This window comes from Cynocephalus volans, chromosome 7 (assembly GCF_027409185.1).
Source record: "Cynocephalus volans isolate mCynVol1 chromosome 7, mCynVol1.pri, whole genome shotgun sequence".
NCBI lineage: Eukaryota > Metazoa > Chordata > Mammalia > Dermoptera > Cynocephalidae > Cynocephalus > Cynocephalus volans.
The window spans coordinates 68,854,848-68,875,351 of record NC_084466.1 but is presented as its reverse complement, the minus strand read 5'-3'; the positions used below and the strand labels follow the sequence as shown (position 1 = coordinate 68,875,351).

Sequence of the window (20,504 nt, the reverse complement as noted above, 5' to 3'; positions counted from 1 at the left end):
TCTCTTTATGGGTACAAAATTGGTTTTGTTGCATTATTTCCTAGATCTCCAGAAACAAGTTTTTAGGGGGCTAAGTATATATTCTCATAGAACCATGACTTTTAAAAAAAACTGATTATGTTGAAAACTAGTGTATCGTAGTAGGTAAGATCAATGTTTTATTAAATACATTATTTAGTTTGCAAAAAGTAACTTAATAAGAAGACCTACACCAAAACCACTTTTAAACATTATTTGTGCTTTTGAGGCAGGAATATAACAGCATTTAGCTGTAACTAGTCTTTCTAAATAGTCCCTAATATAATTGTGAGATTAATTTCTTGAGCTTTGAAAATCAAAACATTTTATAGTTGTAAGAAATAAGCTGTATGGTGGCTGCCCTGTTAGCTTGGTTGGTTAGAGCATAGTGCTGATAACACCAAGTTCTAGGGCTTGATCCCTGTACTGGCCAGCCACCAAAAAAAAAAGAAAAAAAACCCAAACAAAAAACAAAGAGGTAAGTTATGTTGAATGTCTAGCACATAGAGCCTGCCACATAAAAGGCTGAAAAGGAAGAAAACATTTTGAATAGGAACTTTACATATGTTGACTCATTTATACTTCATAGCAACCCCGAGGACTTAGCCAAAGCTACATAGGTATTAAATATCAGAGCTGGGATTTGATTCCAGTTTGACACTTAGTACTTGTACACTTTCTAATATGTCAACGGTTATCATCCTTTTCCTGACTCTGTCCCATTCATATATGCTAGACATTCCTGCTGGTGATATATTTTCCACAAGGTGGTTCTTGATTAAGTTTTTTCTTTCACTTATACCACATCTGTAGCAAATATTAGACTGTTTTTTCCTCCTGCTTATTTTTTCTTCAGAGCTTTTTTGTTTTTTTAGCTCAGCTAATGATAATAGTAATGCTTAACACTTATTGAATGCTTACTGTGTTTTATAAGTGCTTTACATGTATTTAATCCCATGACAACCTTCTAAGGGTAGGCACTATTATTATCCTCATTTTACAAACGAGAAACTAAGGCACAGAGAGGTTATGTAACCTGGTTCCGGGTCACAAAGCTAGTTAGTGGTTGAGCCACAATCTAGCCAGCTATTCAAGGTGGAAATTTTGTATTTTCACCAACTACCCTAGTTTTAACAGATCTGCTTCTACAATGTGTCTCCTGTCCATTTCTTCCAAACTTAGTATCTCTCAATGATATTAAGGAGTCCAGCATTTCACCCTTCTTGCCCCGGGTATTATTGTTATGGTCTCTAATCCCTTTTAACTATTTCAAACTACCTTTCACACCACTGACAGACATTTTACTGAAATACAGATATATTACTTTCTTATTGAGGAAAAGGAGAAATTTTTTGGAAAAAGTTTTGAAACAAACTATACCTGGAGCATAAATTATTAACAAGCTTGATATGAATATTTTCTTTTTTCCTACAGCCGTTGAAGAAAGCTGTTAGAATGATGGGAGCGCCTAATCTAATAGCAGACAGCATGGAATATGGACTGAGTTATAGTGTCATTTCATACCTCAAAAAATTGAGTCAACAGGTAATGTTAAGAAAACGAGTGAGGGCCGGCCCTGTGGCTCACTCGGGAGAGTGCGGCGCTGGTAGCGCTGAGGCCGTGGGTTCGGATCCTATATAGGGATGGCCCGTGTGCTCACTGGCTGAGAGTGGTGCGGACCCACACCGTGCCGAGGGTTGCGATCCCCTTACCAGTCAAAAAAAAGAAAACAAGTGAGCCATTAAATATTTTGAATGGTTTTGGCCAAAATGGTAAACAGGCTAGAAGCTAGCCTGGGTAATTCTATTGAAATCCCATTTATATTAATATATTACATTTTAAAGCCATATATATCATATATTAACATGATTCCATCTCAAGTCCACAGTGTTCTATGTTTTGATATGTTAATTTTAAAGTTTTATATCCTAGACTTCCTGTATGTGAACATTTTAATGCTTTCTTTTGAGAAATTTGTATTAGAGAGTTGTTTTTCCTAGAAAAAATTATTAGTTTCTTTTTCTGTATGTTATAAAACCTACAGATTTTTCTTTCAAAACGGAAGTTTCTTTCGAAGTGTTTGTAAAAACACTGAATTTTGTAATTCTGGCCATAAATCCCATTAATAGATACTATGGTGGTCAAGCAGTATACAGTTTAACTGAATGACAAATTATTGATGTCCTGTGAAACACATTATGTTTCCAGTACTTCTGCCATTTCTGCCTTAATTGCTAATTGAAATGCAGTTTGGGAGGAGTCAAGGTATTGCTCTTTACTTTCTAGTGAACAACTGCATCACTATTTGCCATATCTATGAACATTTAATTATGTGCTAATAACAATGTATTTGAGTAAATATTGATGAGATTGGTTTTTTCTATTTTCTGTCGCCTCTGAATTGGGAATATACATTTTCATTTAGGGTGCTTTCACATTTCATGGTATAAGTGTTGTGAGTATTAATAAAAAAAATAACAAATAGAAGTGTTTGTCCTGCTCTAAAAGGTTAGTTGTAATAATTTAAAATCATAAGACATTATTGTTTAAACTACATTTAGTTTACCTAGTACTTGACATAAACTATGCTACTTTAGTTTTTAACTTCTTATATACCTTAAAACAATATAATAAATAATTTCTAGAAGGTCATAACTATTAGTATGTGATTTATCAATTTAGATTATACCAAGGTAATTCTTATTTATTTTTATTTTAGGCCAAAATAGAATCTGATCGAGTCATTGGATCCGTAGGCAAAAAAGTAGTACAGGAGACCGGAATTAAAGTCCGAAGCCGATCACATGGTTTATCAATGGCATATAGGAAAGATTTTCAACAACTGCTCCAGGGAATTTCAGAGGATGTTCCTCACAGACTTCTAGACCTTAATATGAAGGAATACACTGGGTTCCAAGTTGCTTTGCTGAATAAGGTGATAGTCATATGAATTTAGTACTATTTTGTACCACTGACAAACATTTTACTGAAATACAAATATGATAATATCACTTCCATGTTGAGGAAAAGAAGAATTTTGGGGGGAAAAAATTTTAAAACAAACTCTATACATGGAACCATACATTATGTTATTTAACATAAATAAATAAATAAAATTTTCTGTTAACTGACATTCAGTTTTTTTAACCTTAAAAAGTACTTAATGTACTAGAAAATTAAGTACTTCTAATACTTAATGATCATAATAATACCATGGAATCAAATCAAAATTAAATATAAATAGAAATTAAAATTAAAAAATGTAAATATAAATTAAATGTAAATAGAATTAAAGCAGGTATTGTATATGGTGTGTGAATGAATGGATGGGTTGATAAAGAGTAAACTAACCCATTTTATAGATGAGAAAACAGAGGCTTAGAGATTGCCTAAATTTACAAAGCTGATGGTAGAATTCACTGTAGTTTTGTACTTGTACTGATAACCTTGGTCCTACAGCATGATTCTAAAATGCTTTATAAATACTCATTATTAAAAATATCTTCATCCCCACAAGCTTTTTGTAGAAATAGGCAAGCTGATTCTAAAATTTATCTTTAAATGTAAAGATCCCAAAATAGCTAAAACAGTTTTGGAAAAGAAGACTGAAGTTGGAGAACTTACAATCTGATTTTAAAAGTTACTGTAAAACTACAGTGACCAACACAGTGTAATGTTGGCATAACTATAAATATTCGGATGAGTGGAAAAAAATAAAGTCCAGAAGTAGGCCCTCACACATATAATAAAGTAATTTTTAATGAAGGTGCTAAAATAATTTAGTGGGTATAAAGATAGTCTTTTAAACAAATGGTGCTAGAACAATTGGATATTCATATGCAAAATAATACAAAATAATGAACTTGACCCTTACCTCACATTAATTGAACTCATCATGCTCCTGAATGGAAGAACTGAAACTATAAACTTCTCAAAGAAAACATAGGAGAAAATCTTCATGTTGGGTTTACAGCACAAAAAGCACAAACCAAAAAATGTTCATAAATTGAACTTAATTAAAATTAAAAAATTTTGCTCTTCAAAAGAAACTTTAAAAAATGGACTGGCAAGCTACAGCTTAGGAGAAAAGCATATATAAAGGACTTGCATTAAAATATATAAATAACTCATATAACTCAATAATAAAAAGACAAACATCCCAATAAAAATGGGCAAAATATTTAAACAGACACTTCACCAAAGAAAGTATACAAACACAAATAAGCACATGAAGAGATGCTCAACCCTGGTAACCATTAGGGAAATGCAAATTAAAACCATAATGAGATACCACTTCATACCTTTTAGAATGGCTAAAATTTAAAATACTGAAAAATGTCAAAAGTTGGTAAGGATGTGGAGCAACTAGAACTCTCATGCATTGCTGATGGAAAATAGTTTGCAGTTTTTAAGAAGTTAAACATATATTTGCTATACAACCAGCAATTCTATTTGTAATTAGCTACTAAATAGAAATGAAAATATATGTCCATATAAGGGCTTTGTATGCAAATGTTTATAGAAGCATTATTCTAAATAGCCAAAAACTGGAAACAATCCAAGTGTCCACCAACTGGTGAATAGATAAAAAAAAGATGTGGTATATCCATGTAATGGAATACTATTCTGGAATAAAAAGAACGGACTACTGATAGATGAACATCATGGATGAATCTCAGAAGCATTATGCTAAGTGAAAAAAGCCAGATACAAAAAATTAGATATTGAAAAATTGCATTTATAAAATGGGATATAGAAAGACAGAAAGCAGATCAGTTGTTGCCTGGGGATAGGAATAGGGATTGACTACAAAGGGGTACTAGGAATTTTCTGGGATGGTGGAAGTATTCTAAAACAGTATGGTTTAGAACTGTGGTAATGGTTTCACAACTATAAATTTACTAACATTCATCAAACTGTTTACATAAAATAGGTGATTTTGTGGTATGTGAATTATACATCAAAGCTGTTTTTTTAAAAACTTCAGTCTTTAAAATTTGGAAATTAGTTTTTACTTAAGAGAATTTAGTTCTCTTTTCCAGAATATATAATAAGATCTTTAGAGTGAGATGTGAATTTGAGATTACTGGCTGAGATCACTAGTAAATTTCCATCCTTTGGCCCTAGAACAGTACATTAAGATTATATCATATGTCTTTATTTATTTATTTTTAGCTAACTAGTTTATTTATATATCTTATTTCCAAACCTATGCTGCAGGGTAGAGACTTTAGTCTCTTTTAATTCTGTGTTTGAAAATAAATTTTGTTCTTGAATATTTTTCAATAGGATTTGAAGCCACAGACATTTAGAAATGCTTATGACATACCAAGACGGAATCTTTTGGATCATTTAACGAGAATGAGATCTAATCTTTTGAAGAGCACCCGCAGATTTCTTAAAGGACAGGATGAAGGTTAGATCATGGTTTTTTAATATTGGTATTTTTTGTAATATTTTTCTTTGTAGTCTGAAAAAGCAGAATATGGTAATGTTAATTTTAAAGAATTAAAATTAACAGGAGTGTTATATTCTTGTAAATTCAAACAAATGAAGTGAAGGGTGAGTCATTCCTGATTGTCTACCTTTCTTCTTAACATCACCATTTCCCCATAATCTGTTCCTAACAGGTGACACCTTTGTAAACAGTTTAGTTTCCTTTTTTTCTTTTTTTTTTTTTTAAGCTTTCCTCATACATTTGAACACACAGACACATTTATGCAATCATTTTCTTGTGATACACTAGTATCTGATCGTTTTACTCTGGATGGCCAACACATGCGTGTTCTGATACTTCCTTCACATGTATCCATGACACCTACTACAAATTAAGTCAGATGAGAATTTAACCCTTGCCATCTCTGATTTAAGCATTCTAACTATAGCTATATATAAAAAGGGTTATCTGTGTGACTGTCTTTTTCTACTATACAGTCAGTCCCCTCTTCTATTCATGGGTTGTGCATCTGCAGATTCAACCAACTGTGGTTCAAAAATATTTGCGGGGAGGACTAGCTGGTTAGCTCAGTTGGTTAGAGCTCAGCTGCATAACACCCGGGTCATGGGTTCTGATCCCCATACCAGCTAGCTGCAAAAAAAAAAAAGAAAAAAAAAAAATTGGCAGGAGAAAATGATAAAAAAGTAACAATACAACAATAAAAAATAATACAAATTTTAAAAATATAACAGCTATTTACATAACATTTACATTGTATTAGGACTTGAGCCTCTGTAGATTTTGGTATTCTGGGGGGTCCTGGAGCCAATTTTTGGTGGATACCAAGGGACAACTGTACTATACAATATTTCTTTTCTACAAATTCTACTGTAATTAAATTCTGTTTATTTGGAATAGAGTAGAAGAGATATACCTTTTTATGGTAAGGTTATACATATTGCTTATTCTATGTACTGAAATAAACTGTAACATTTTTGATGTTTTGAAGATGAAATCAATATTTTAAATTTTATTTTTAAAATCTCAGACTTTGTCACAATATCTATAATTGCACTGAACTAATTTAGAATATATGGTAAGTAAGGGAAGATTGTCTAGAATAACACCAGGTAACATTCGTATATAAGACATTATTTGATAACTAGATGGAGTGTAGTTTTAGTGAGGTTAACTTTTGTTGTTGTATTTTGTTTGAAAAGATCAAGTGCACAGTGTTCCTATAGCACAAATGGGGAATTACCAGGAATACCTCAAGCAAGTACCTTCTCCACTAAGGGAACTTGATCCTGATCAGCCTCGAAGGCTGCATACATTTGGCAACCCCTTTAAGCTGGATAAAAAGGTAATTTTGAAATGTTCTATTATATAATTTGTTTGTGGTAGCACTGTCAATTTAACAGTACTTAAGGTAACTAATGAACTGTAGCTTTTCCTGGTAGAGTTCCAAATAAATGTCAACGCAGTTAGAATATAGTTTTAATTGGAATTAGGATTAGTTGGTGCCATTTAAAAATTTTATGTAAATCCAATAAAATTATTTTTTTCTGTTATAGGGTATGATGATAGATGAAGCAGATGAATTTGTGGCTGGACCTCAAAATAAACATAAACGACCTGGAGAACCAAATATGCAAGGGATCCCTAAAAGACGTAGGTGTATGTCTCCACTCTTGAGAGGCAGGCAGCAGAATCCTGTTGTAAACAATCATATTGGAGGAAAAGGACCACCTGCACCTGTGGCTCAAGCACAGCTAGATCTTATTAAACCCCTTCCTTTTCATAAAAGTAAGAGTTGTTTTCTTTTTCTTCTTAAACATTACTTGCTACTTTTTGGTTCCTCTTCAGGGAAGAGATTTTTGTCATAGCTTATAGAAAAAAAATGATCAATGGAGCCCAGTGAATGTCTAGAGAAGATATTTGTTTATTCTAAATGAGCATGTAATCATTTTTTATGTCTTTTTAATGAATGAATGTTGAACATTTCTTATACCCATGATGCTTTATTAGCTGTTGTGCTCTAAAATGTTATTTGCAAAATCCTAAGTATTTCAAAGTAATAGTTTTGAAATGGACATTATTGATACCCACAGAAAGATGATTTCCAATTTCAGTTTAATTCAATGACTAATTATTAAATGCATACATTATTTTGGACAATACTAGACATTGAAGTCTAGCACTGAACAAGACAGTAGTGATCTCTGCCCTCATTTATAATGAGCAAGCAAAGAAGGTCACTGAACAGATGATTAGGAAGTGTGATGAATGTTATAAAAGTCAAGTGGACTTTTGAGGTAAGGTGAGAACTGAAAGAGAGACGGAAGCCAGATCATAGAGAGCCTTGGAAGCTATTGTAAAGATTCTCAACTTTATTCTAAGGACAATAAGAATCCATTGAAGAGCTGGTGAGCTAATCTCATTAGCATTTTATAAAGACCAGGCTGACTGTAATATGTGGAATATTATCAGGGAGGATAATAGTAACAACAATAATATATTAATATCAGCAATATTAATAATATCAAGAATAAATATAAGAAATCTTAATTAATGGATTAATTAATTTGTAGGGTAGTGATCATTCCTGGCTTATAACATCTTAACTGAAGAGAAACCAAATATTGTATACATCCTTATGGAATTATACGATACTACCTTTGGAGTAGTTGAGCAAAAAAAAAAAAAAAAAATTGAACATCAATGTGATCAAGACTTTAGATCTAACAATTTATAGGAAATACAGGGACAGAAACATGTTAAATGACAAAACAGGGATATGGTTAGCAAAATTCAGATTGTAGGAAACTATGGGACAAAGAATCTGTTGTGGGATTCCCCCCCCCCCCCAAAAAAAAATCCATGAACCAATTGCAATGTACAGGCTTTAATTAGACCTGGAAGCAAACCTTTCCACCAACAGAAAATGTATTAGGTAAATGGAGAATGTGGACACTGGATATTTAATGTTATTAAATAATTATTGTGTATGCACAGGGACAAGCTAGGAAACTCAGGGAAGAGATGTTGGGGCAGTGGGGTTGCAAGAAGAATACATGCTTGAGAAATACTTGGGCATATCAGCAAAAGGACTTGGTGACTGATTTGTTGTTGAGGCCAGGGCAAGGGAGAAGTCAGGCTCTGTCTTGTGAGACACTGGGTGAGGTGGAAGAAGAGATGATGAGTGAATTTAGTTTAGACGTGCATATTAGATAGCAAAGCAGAGATCCTAAATCAGAAAAGATGACTATTAGAGTTTGGGGCTCAGAAGAGGGCTGTAGATGGGTAGGTATGATGCCCATTGGAGTGAATAAATCTCACCAAGGGAAATAATAATAAGAAGGAAAAAAAGACCTGAGAACAGAATCTTGAAGGAGGGGAAAGAATAGAAAAGGAGACTGAGAAGGAAGAATCCGAGAGATAGGAGAAAATAGAGAAGAATCTGATATTGTAGAAGCTGAAAGGAAAGTGTTGAGTGGGTGGTGAGGGTTTATGCAACCAGTTTAAGAAGTTTAGCTGTAAAAGGAGGGTGGGGAAAAAAGTAGTAGCTGGAAGAATTCATGGGATTGAAAATGGCGATATTGCTTTGTATTTAAAATCAGAGACACTTGAGCATGTTTAAATATTAGTGTGATGGAACTAGTGGAGAGGAAGAGGTTGAAACTGAACACAAGGAAAGGCATAGTCAGCACAGACTCACTGAGAACGCAAGAGGGAATGGTCCAGAGCACAGATGAAGAATGCTACTTCCATAGAGGCAGAATGGCTATGGGGACAAGTTTACTGGGGGAAGTAGAGGAAGTTACCAGCCCATGGCTTTGCTCTTTTTTCCTCTGTGAAGCAGGAGGTGACATGTATTGCTGAGAATGAAGGGGTGATTGAGAAAGTCAGATTGGAAGAGTGGAGACAGTTTGAATAATGTTGTGGGAAAGGGAGAAAAGGTTGTGGTAAGATTGCTAGACAGTGCTGAGGATCCAAGTACAAATGGTGATTGTGACCACTCTAGGGCCAGCCATATTTCTCCAGCAGTGCTCATCATTCCAAGTGCAGGTCTGCAGCAAGCAGATAGAGTGAGTCATCAAATCTGGGGTTTTGCCTGAGAGTTGTCATGAGAGGACAGTAGAACAAGAGAAATTAGGACATTGGTAAGAAGTGACATACCATGAGATGTAAGCCTGCTAGATAAGAAAGTGGCTATGTAGAAGGGATATGATTAATAAGAGGGCAAAAGTAGACGAGTTGTTGGAGTAAAAGTCTGGCTGATTAAAGAGCAGTAGTGGCAGTACTGCAAAGATGAAGGAGATGCTCCTCCACCTCTAAATTTGTGTTGGATGTGACAGGCAGAAGCTTAAGTGGAAAGTTCTTTGGAGAGAAGTTGAGGAATGGGGGGCCAGGTTCTGGACAGGGGATCTGTTTAGACACTGAAGTCACTATAGCACTTCTTAAACTTTAACGTGCATGTGAATCACCAGGGTGGTGGGTGGAGGGGGGTGTCTAGTTAAAGTACAGATTGTCATTCATTTGCCTGGGCTGGGGCTCAGGATGAGCATTTCTAGCAGGCTCTCTGATGATGCTGATGCTGCTTGTCCACAGACCACACTTTTTTTTTTCAAGGACCTAGAATGAAGTCAGGAGGGACTTGGGGGTGGGAAGAAGGCTATGAACCAGATGCCAGAGACGTCATTGACTACAAGCATGTGCCCTGGAGTTCAATATAAGATAGTGATGAGGAGAGAGAGCTTGAGTTTTGTGGTTGAGCCTCAAAAGAACAAAAGTTTTTACAAGAGTGCATAGGAGGAATCTTGAAATGGCATTGGGAGGAGAAGGGATCAGTGACTCTACATCCTGATTTTAAGTTCATGGAGGATGTGTGAGAGAAAGCAATTTCTACTTCTGGTCTGCAAAGGAGAGCAGTTTCTTCACAAGAAAGCTGGTTTCCTGTAAAGCATTAATTTTGGACAGTAAATGAGGACAGTACAGATAAATTCAGCTGGTGTCCTGGAAGTTGGTGAGTAATCAGAGAACTTAGACTTGTTCCCCACAGAAAGCAGCCGAATTCTAACAATCCAGTGTTAAGTGGAAAGCTTGCAAGCTTTCGGGTCTAGTGGTCTAATGAGCTGAGGTGGGCACCAGGTTGCTGTGCATTGCTCAGCTCATGAGGACTATTGATGGATGGTTATAAAAAAAGTAGGTACCGTGAAACATGACCTGTTTGATGGTATGTTCCCTGCAGAATTTGGAATAGTATAAAGGGTCCAGTAACAATAATAGATGTAGAAAGTAGAGGTAGATTGGAATGAGTTAAGGTTCTTTAAGGTAAATTATATGTTGATTTTGGTCATATGTATTTCACTAAACTATTGAAAACCTACTTGTTCAATAAAATTACCATAAAATAGAGAACTAAAAGCCAGTTGAAACTGGTTTTATTTTTTCCTAAGGGCAAAAAGTATACAGATTTTGTAAATACTGTGAATGTTTCACATTGAAATCGAACATATCTTTGGCAAAGCTTAAGGACCACTTTGCTAATTTGCATTAGCCAAGGAAATAGTTGTGATTTGCTGTAATTATGTTCCTTTGTAGCTTTCTTTACTGTGTGCTTTGAAATTGGCTCTCATAATTTTTTTCCCTGATGTTTGTTTTTAGTTTCAGAACCCACTAATGATTCAACAATAGATGATGTGGTTGAAAATCATGTTGCAGACCAACTCTCATCAGACATTACACCAAATGCTATGGATGCTGAGTTTTCAACATCTTCTTCAGCCAACTTATTGGAACGACCAACCAATCATATGGAGGCTCTTGGTCATGACCATTTAGGAACTAATGACCTCACTGTTGGTGGATTTTTAGAAAATCATGAGGAGCCAAGAGATAAAGAACAGTGTGCTGAAGAGAATATACCAGCATCTTCACTCAACAAAGGAAAGAAATTGATGCATTGCAGAAGCCACGAAGAGGTCAATACTGAATTAAAAGCACAAATAATGAAAGAGATCCGAAAGCCAGGAAGAAGTATGTATAATTAAGAGACAAACCTCAAATTTGATTTCTGTGTGGACTCAAAAAACATAAACAAAAGTCAAATAACTAAAAGCATAGATATGATTCCAGATAAGTCTTGAACAACATCTGAACTACTGAAGATTAGATTCTTTATTCAGTTGACAAACACTGATTATCTGCTATGTCCAAAGTACTAGGTATGGTAGGCAGCTGAGACTGAGAGCAAAGGAAGACAATCTACAGGGATAAATTAGACATAGTTCCTACCACAACAGGGACCCATAGTCTAGAATATTTTTCTAATCAGCAACTGGAATTTTGATATAGCAGCTAACACAGAAAGAGGTAGTGAATATTAAATGACTTCATGTTCCTAAAGTTCTCATCACAGTGCCTACCACTGTGCTAAGATTTAAACCATGATAGTGACAAGGATATGTTTAGGCCAGAAAACTAAAGTTATAAGAGCTATCAATTATATGAATACAAAAGAACTTTGTGGGCAAAAGTTTCAATATTATTGACATTCATTAGGAAGATACGGTTAGGGTTAACCCTAACCCTAACCCTAGCAGATCACTGCTATGATGGTAGTAAAATGATCCATGGGTGGTCCAGAAGTGGATAAGGCTCAGTCCTTGGCATTTAGGAGCTTAAAGTACTTGCAGAGTATTGTATGAAAACCTGAAACTGAAATAACACTCTACGCTCTTTGATTTTTTTCCCCCCTTCCTTTACCCTCTGTGTTAGCTATAGTTTAGAATTTAAATTGTAAGAATAGATTTTTGTGAAGGCCACTAGCCTCTTATTTTTCTGTGGTACTACTGAAAAACTTTTTACTCATCCTTCTATCCTTTATGTTTGATACCTTAATGGGAACTTTTACCAAAAAAGCAGTGTCTAACAAGTTGTTTTATCTTGGTTGATACATATTTCCTTTCACATATATATGTTAATATGTATTATAAAATTAATGAGTAGTGAAATTTTTACATAAAATGTTTTTGTCTCAGTATGTATTAATATAATAAACAGCAATAGAAAAATATTGAATGAGTACAAAAGAAAGCCACTTAACTTTTCTTTCTGCTTCTCTTGTTTTAAGAATATGAAAGAATCTTCGCTTTACTGAAGCATGTGCAAGGCAGTTTACAAACAAGACTAATATTTTTACAAAATGTCATTAAAGAAGCATCAAGGTAAATAAACTATTACATGTTAAGAAATGGTGATAAAATGAGTCCCCAGTTTACATAGGCAGTATTTTAACAGTATCTCTTTTGCACTTGTGTGTTTTATGCTTATTTATAACACACCCACACATAAATACTTCTTCTTTTCAGTTTATTGAAAGAAATTTACTGAGAAAATAGCTACACACAAATTCTTCAGAATTATGGACCTTTTCTCCCTGCAAATTACTAGACACTTGCATAATTCTCATTTATTCTTCTCTGTAGCTTTTTGATGTCTTTATACTTTACAGCCTTCACATTTTCTTCTGCATATATTATTATTATTTGGTGATTAGAAGTAATCTAGAAAGGCAATATTTGAATATAGTTCATTTTTACATGGGAAGACATACACTTAAGAGGACCAGAGTTGAACAAATGGACCTTATTCTGATTGTTTTAGTAGCCCAGGATTATTAGCATAGATATTGTGGTTCAAGGTCATAAATGGTAACAATGAAGATCGATTAATTGGAAAGCATAGTCGTATGAGTTTAGAAGCATTTTTTATTTTTCCTTCAAGACTTTTAGAATTTTAGCATATTAAGAAAACTTCAGATTTATCTCATCTGACTTTCCGAACGTAAACATACCCATCCATTAGTCCCCTAATCTCTTCCATGCTACACATAAGATTTTTAGATAGAGCAGTTAATTTAATTTTTTTTTTTTTTGAAGTAGCTAGAACATAGGCCACTTTGAAGGATCAAGATTTAAGGCCATAACTTTTCATATAATTTTGAGTATTATTCTCCTGTCTTTCTCTTTATGGTAATATTCAGTTAGCTTAAACCTCATCATGGATTTAGCTATGTTCCTGGTATCTACACTCCACTTCTGCCACCTTTTAGAGAGTTGCATATATTATGATGGCTGTTTATATTAGTTTACAAGTAGAGAGGAAGTAGGAATAGAATGCCCAGTGTTTTGGGATATTCTAAAAAGTATCAGCAATATTAATATTTATGTAGATGAATGCAATTTTAGTCTACTTATATTTATTACTGAAAAATGTTTTAAATTGCCCCCTGAACTTTTAACTGCTTGTTATATCCTATGTTATAGATGTCTAATTATCCTTGATTTGCCAGCGTTTGAATTATAGTAGTAGAACACATGGTTTTTAAATGCTACTGACGAGTTTTCATTTCTTTTTCTATTTTGTGGGTAATTATATTCATACTTTGTTCACATTCCTTTCAACATTCAACTTTCAAAGAGCATGAAAAGCTATTGGAGTAATTGCTTTGGCAACCCAAATTTTGCTAGAGTATTTGCAACCCTTGCATATATTAGTATTTTTTTCCTTTTGGTTGTGGAAGGAATAACCTCTTTCCTGCTGTCTAGGCCTACATTATTTGTTTTAGGGACAAACTATAATACTGTATTGGTACAATAATTTACTAACCTTTCAACGGATTTTTGTCAGAGTGGTGATTTTCCATTTTCATTTCACCTTGAAAAATCTTCCCAAAAGCAATTTTTCTCTCTCTTTTAAAAAAGTATTATATTGGTGTATACTATGCATTAAAAAATTGAGAGAGCTATTATTTATTTTTTCATACAGGTTTAAAAAACGAATGCTAATAGAACAACTGGAGAGCTTCTTGGATGAAATTCATCGAAGAGCCAATCAGATCAACCATATTAATAGCAATTAAAAGAAAATAGGATGTGGCCACTTATTTCACTATCTTCTCCAAATACAAAGTAAATACAAGACTGTTGTGATCTTGCATTCATTTTTTGACATGCATTGTTGTCTATTTGAAATACTAAAAGCAAGTCTGCAGATTCTTTTTCCATCATTTTACAGTAACCTTTTCTTCATTTTGGTTTATTTTTGTAATGTGAAAAGTATCACTCTAAAAAACATTTTTATTTAACAAACTAAAAATATTCCTCCAGATCTCTTGCTTGTCATTGACTCTTGCGTGTCAATTTCCCTCAGGTTCTATTTTCTTAAACCAACCTTTAAAATTGTCACCTCTGTTAAGGTTGAACTTTGCCAAAAAAAAATTAAAAAGAAGTTACTTTGTAATTTTTGGGGAAAAAAGCACATACATTAAAACTAGGTAATGTTTTGTATATACAGTTATTTTGGATATATTATTGTAAGTTGTACAAATGTATTTTGAAGAATATTTAAGAAAAGCACTTTTGTTATTCCATCAATAAATGCTCTATTTTACTCTTGTGTGGTTTAGGAAATAATCACATTTAAAGTAATCATTTAAAAACATCCTAAGATAATGGAATTTTAAAGGCCTTTCTTTTTTGCATTGAAAAAATACACCACTTGAAGTTCATATTTGTTAAACCTAACTGTAATTACATGTTACATAATCTGCATTGTCATTTTATTATATGTTCATAGTTTTTGTTGGCCACACCAACATACTCCCATTTCTGCCTAGGTAATGGGAATGACTGTGTCTAGCAGATAGGCAGACACTTTCAAAGCTGTTTAAAGAGTAGACAACCTTGGACACGACTGGTTTCTTTACTTCCCTTCAACCCATTTTCCTTTCTCATTAGGATTGTGGATGGCACTAAGTTGAAGCTGTTAGGTAGGGAGTGGTAAGTTTGGGGTACACTACATACTCTGAAATGTCTGGTATTTACCAGCTTGATGCCATACTTAAAAACGCCCACAACAATTGGGCGTTCAAAGGGGATCTCTTAGTTCTGCTCTGCTATTCTCACACTCAATACTCTCAATTATATTTAGAGAAGCTAAATGGAAAGGAAATACATTTAAGATGACTTTGTTCATTTTGCATCAAACCAACACTGTTCATTCTCCACCCTCAATCCAACATGGCCTTGTGCATCTTACTGAGGATGTGCTCCTATGGCCTGACTCACTCACCATTCATAGATCACAGCTGTGCCTTAGTGGTTTGAGGGGGGTAACCAGTGGAAAAGAAGGTTAAAATAGTTTGGGGTTAAGAGAGGGTAAAATAAACTTATAAAATTGAAGTATTCTTAAATTCATAATATTTGAAAATCACATACCCTTATCTTTTTACACTTTATCAGAACATTTTTAAAATTTTAAGGGTGTAACAAAATGAAATTGTAACTTTTTATGAAGAAACGCATAGATGAAAGTGGAGAACATGCTTGAGATCTGCTAATTTAGTCTAAGGGATTTGAAACTCTCCCAATACTGAAGACAAATCCTGTCAAGAAAAAGAAGCATTTAATGTAACATTATATAGTATTTTCATATGCAATTCTTTAAACTTTGTTTACCTCTACAAAATACCTTTAAGTAAAACAGGATATCATTTAATAGATGGAATTGTTAAGTAATTGTCTACAGTCACATTGCTGAATTCAACAAGAGCTACACAAAATCCAGAATATATTGTGTGGTCTGAGATTAATAGGAGGGATTAGAAGCCATTCAGATAAAAATTCACACTTAACAAGAATATGTAGGAAAGGGAGTCAACTTCCAATATTTAGCAGCTTTTCTTATCAGAAAGTTCTTATTTCTGTTTCACAAGTTGCTTTTGAGATAATAATCTTTTAGACCCTTGACCTTTACTACATTTTCCAGAAAGAAGCCTACAGGGAGTGAGGAAGTAGCAGTTTGTCCTGTCTCCTCCTTTTGTCTTTTATCTCTCTGCCATTATACCCTTTACACCCTCATCCCAAGACCTAGTCACGAGATTTGAAACCCATTGAAACTAAAGATTAAATCCCATCTCTGTCAGGTTTTTTTGAAAAGCTATAGGCACATGATTTAAAGTACTGAAGTACCATTGTAGAATTCTTGTCAGCAAAGGGGAGGGGGAATCTGCCTGGGGGGGAATATTATATCTTTTAGGCCCTTTAGATCACTGAATGACTTCAGGCTGGACAAATGAAATTCTCCAAAAGTTTAATGTTGAGGTTTTTAGATCATTTTTCTTAATGTTCCCCTATGTGTCCCATTTGTTGATTGATTCATTAGTTGCTCATAGTAAGATTTGTCAGTTTGGATAGTGAAGGCTGAGACTCATTTCCAATCTCTTCAATAACTGTCACCAGAAGAACAGCCACTTTCCCTTGTGTGGTGAAGTGCTTCCCAGAAAGTGGTAAATAAATTCGCAGGGACTAAGATTTGCGCTGGATTATGGATTAGCTTTATATTTTCTTTCTCATTACTAAGGCAGTTCTGAAAACTCATACCATTGAAATAGTGTTATAGTCCTTTCCTAGGTCAAGGATTTTACATCATTTTTATGCAGTTGAATTCCAAAATATGAATCTTTCTCTTTTAACTGTCATCAACCTTTATTGTCTATCAGCTTTTGGCAATGACCTTTCTATTAAAGTTTAGTCCTGTCTCTTATTGTTTCTTGAGGGAGTGGAACCTGTCAGTTTTTTTTTTTTTTTTCATCTTTCATTTTTTGACATGTCTCCTTTCTAATAGAGGGTTCTGCTGCCTGTTGTGAGTGATAAATGACATTTTCATCTATTCACTATGGGTTTGGGATAATCATGGTGAAATACTGGGATATATTCTGTTGATGGATCTTTCCTCCCCCAAAATCCCCAAATAGATTGTTTTCTAGTGAATGATTATCTTCATCCTTTTTTTTTTTTTTTTCACAAAAATGTTCCTTTAATTTCTAGTGCAAGTTACAGCAGTATGCAAATGATTCTCAGATAAAATGATGTTGACAGTATTTCCTTAACAATTTGTGTAAAGCTATGCGTAAGTTTCATTATTCTAACTTTTGACATTTTTTTCTCTCCATAAATAAAAGTAATGCCTGATGTTTAGTTAAAGTAGATCCACCTTTGCTTGATTTTATTAGTCTTGTTCCATCCTGTTTCTTTTAATACACTGTTTAGACTTGCCAACAACTCTTTACTGAGAATCTCTTTTCCTTCTTGGGCTGATAGATAATTGTAGGGGGGAGAAGAACATTAAGAGAAATTATTGGAAGACTGTTGAATGTTGTTGAAACTTAAAAGACACCTGCTTGTCCTGATGTGCTAAGGCTTTGCCTGTACCATACTATCTTTGGATTAAGATATACTAGGGCAAACATTTTGTTTTTGAGAAAGATTAACAGACTAACAATATAAAAGTCCAGGTGCATTCACTAGAATATTTAGAGTCACTGGGAGTCACTAGAGAACTACCCTGTTATACTCTAGTGGGCTGAAAAAAATGATCTCTCCTAAAAGCAAGAAAGCTAGGGGACAACTGAAAAAAAGGGCAAGATTTATCATTTATTTTACTTCCGAAAAATCGGAAGTAAAATAAATGATAAATCTTGCCCTTTTTTTTCAGCTAGGGGACATAGCCTCCCCAAAAGTAGAAACTTACTGAATCTTGTTTTTGAAGTCTGCACTAACTACAAATGAGCTGAGAGAACAAGAAGGCAAAAAACATGGAGAATAATAGGTCCCTTTGTACTTATGAAATATTCCTCTTTCTCAGGATATAAGACACAGCAACTGAGAAGCTTCTGAAGCACCATAGAAATAGAAGGAATGTTTGTTTTAGGCAGTCATAGACAAATTGGCCTTTGTTGCTGAGAGATGCTGATAAATATTTAATTTATCTGAAACTTATCAAAAAATATTGAAATACCTGTGTTGGGTTCTCTCAGGAAAAAGATGAATGGCCGATCAGCTTTAAAAATGGGAATCCTAGACCTTTTCAGTAACAACAGAGCTGCAGGAAAGATAAAGAGTAGAAGAATCCCATTGCATTTTCTACTCATTTGAAGAAAATTGTTATTTAAATAGGATACAAAGTTAGTTATGTCCCATGATTTTTGAAGTAATCAAAGCATCCTAATGACATTGCAGTGTTTAGTGTGGTGGTGTGGTGAAAATGGGAAAATCAAAGAGAAAACATACCATTTAGCCAAGCCTGTTTCCTATTTTGAAAATATTTCATAGAATAAATTTTTTCCTGAAGGTTAATTTTTAGAATGACTATTCCTTATTTATGGGAAGATGGGAAGATGGTACAAATCCTTTTCAAAAAGGATATGATATCTCTTTTCTGCCATTATTTTTCAAAAACTTTTTGCTTTCTGTTAACATTTCTTTTTAAAAAGTGCTATTCCGGGCCGACCCTGTGGCTCACTCGGGAGAGTGTGGCGCTGGGAGCGCAGTGGCGCTCCTGCTGCGGGTTCGGATCCTATATAGGGATGGCCGGTGCGCTCACTGGCTGAGCGTGGTGCGGGCGATACCAAGCCAAGGGTTGCGATCCCCTTACCGGTCACAAAAAAGAAAAAAAAAAAAGTGCTATTCCACATCTGGACTTGGAATTTAAATGGAAAGGTTTAGAAGTGTGATGATTCAACAGGATAAATTTAACAAAGGTAGATAAAGGCAAGCAGTGTGACCATGTATTGCTTACTTCTCTGTGTGAACATACCTGTGGCTGCAGATGCTTTGGTGCCTTCCTCTAAAACTGCAATCTTGGCCTTGTGGATAGCTTCAGAAACATAAAAGCCATCTTGACCTAACTCCAGGAAATAAAAAATGTGAATTGCTTATTTGCATTTTTTAAACACATTTAGTGTAAAGATTTTTAAAGAATGTATGTCTAAAACTCAGCAGTGCTGCATACTGTGTAGCTAGGGAGCGATTATTTGTTTGGAAAATTCTTAAGGTTCAATATTTTATGCAGCTTTCAAAACCTCAATTTGTTAAATTTGAGAACCTCTTTCAAATTAATATTTAGAGCACTGCTTCATTTTTTGAATGGATAATTTTCAAAAATGATTTCTAGTTAATATTAAAATCTTTCCTCAACCAGTATTTAGTATATCTAAAACTTCAGTAGTCATTAGAATTGTTCAGGTATTTGTCAAAATGCAGAGTTTGTAGTCCAGGAATCATTTTCAGCAAGCTTCTGTGATAATTTCCCTTGAATGCCTTCTTGGACTGCTTTTTAAGTGCCACTTTTAAATAACAGTCATGGGTGTGTATTACGGGCTTCATTAAGAAGCATAATTCAGTGTATTAAAAATGTGTCTAATGTTGCATGACTGCATTCAATATACTTAGGTATATCAGTTAACTTGCCTCATAGGCTAGAATCTGTAAAGAAAATGAGAGGTTAGAACTATATTTTTCTGTGTGCTAATAATTTCAAAGATATCATAAGCTTAGCAAATAGGATTGTGAGTGATAACTTAGAGGAACTGACAGATTTTTATTTAACCATTAATCATTTTTAAACTCTCCAAAGATGAAATGGTACTTGATGACAATAAGTGAAAGTCAGAATCTTTAGAACCAGAAGAAACTTTAGAAATCATTCAGTCCAATCCTTTTATTTTAGAGTGAGCTGTTAACTCATCTGAGATCACACACCTGATAAGCAGACTTGGGAATATGTAGGTTTTCTAACTCAAAGTCCACTTTCACCCCAACTGTGCACTCAAAATGTGTATTCTAGTCTAGCATGCCACTGGAAAGGGATCTGTGGCATGAGTGTTAAAATAATCATTTTGAATGTACATGTATTGTGAGGGAGCTTTCTTTGTTTCATCTTAGACTAATATGTAAATTGGTTTGCATTTGTCACACACAAGGAGAGAATGTCATGAGAGAATAAACTGGCCCAGAATGTAGAACATGCAGCCTTCCATCCATCTTGTAAATAAGGTGTACACTGGATATTGTGAATTGGCTATATTCACTGTTAAGGAACAGTTATTTTTCAACATCAGTGAAGGGGACTGACTAGCAAGGGCCAGAGAAAGAGAAAAATCAATGGAAACATTAACTTGTCATCACTTGTCCTAAAACTAGTG

At 34.2% G+C, this 20,504-nt stretch overlaps 2 protein-coding genes across 3 annotated transcripts in view; one reads left to right on the top strand and one right to left on the bottom strand.

The window, feature by feature from the left end:
- Positions 1-14,809, top strand: part of INTS6 (integrator complex subunit 6) — an 88,908-nt gene extending 74,099 nt beyond the window's left edge. For both annotated transcript variants that reach the window (XM_063102140.1, XM_063102141.1), the window contains 8 exons: positions 1,453-1,563; positions 2,738-2,953; positions 5,308-5,434; positions 6,676-6,818; positions 7,030-7,261; positions 11,123-11,494; positions 12,591-12,684; positions 14,288-14,809. In XM_063102140.1, the coding sequence (XP_062958210.1) occupies positions 1,453-1,563; positions 2,738-2,953; positions 5,308-5,434; positions 6,676-6,818; positions 7,030-7,261; positions 11,123-11,494; positions 12,591-12,684; positions 14,288-14,381 (1,389 nt within the window). In that variant the 3' untranslated portion in view covers positions 14,382-14,809. The remainder of the gene's footprint in view (positions 1-1,452; positions 1,564-2,737; positions 2,954-5,307; positions 5,435-6,675; positions 6,819-7,029; positions 7,262-11,122; positions 11,495-12,590; positions 12,685-14,287) is intronic.
- Positions 14,810-15,861: 1,052 nt separating this feature from the next.
- SERPINE3 (serpin family E member 3) overlaps positions 15,862-20,504 on the bottom strand; it is a 28,196-nt gene continuing 23,553 nt past the window's right edge. The window contains exons 7-9 of the mRNA XM_063103102.1: positions 19,118-19,204; positions 18,320-18,403; positions 15,862-15,905 (exon numbers count right to left, since the gene is read on the bottom strand). Of these exons, the coding sequence (XP_062959172.1) occupies positions 15,862-15,905; positions 18,320-18,403; positions 19,118-19,204 (215 nt within the window). The remainder of the gene's footprint in view (positions 15,906-18,319; positions 18,404-19,117; positions 19,205-20,504) is intronic.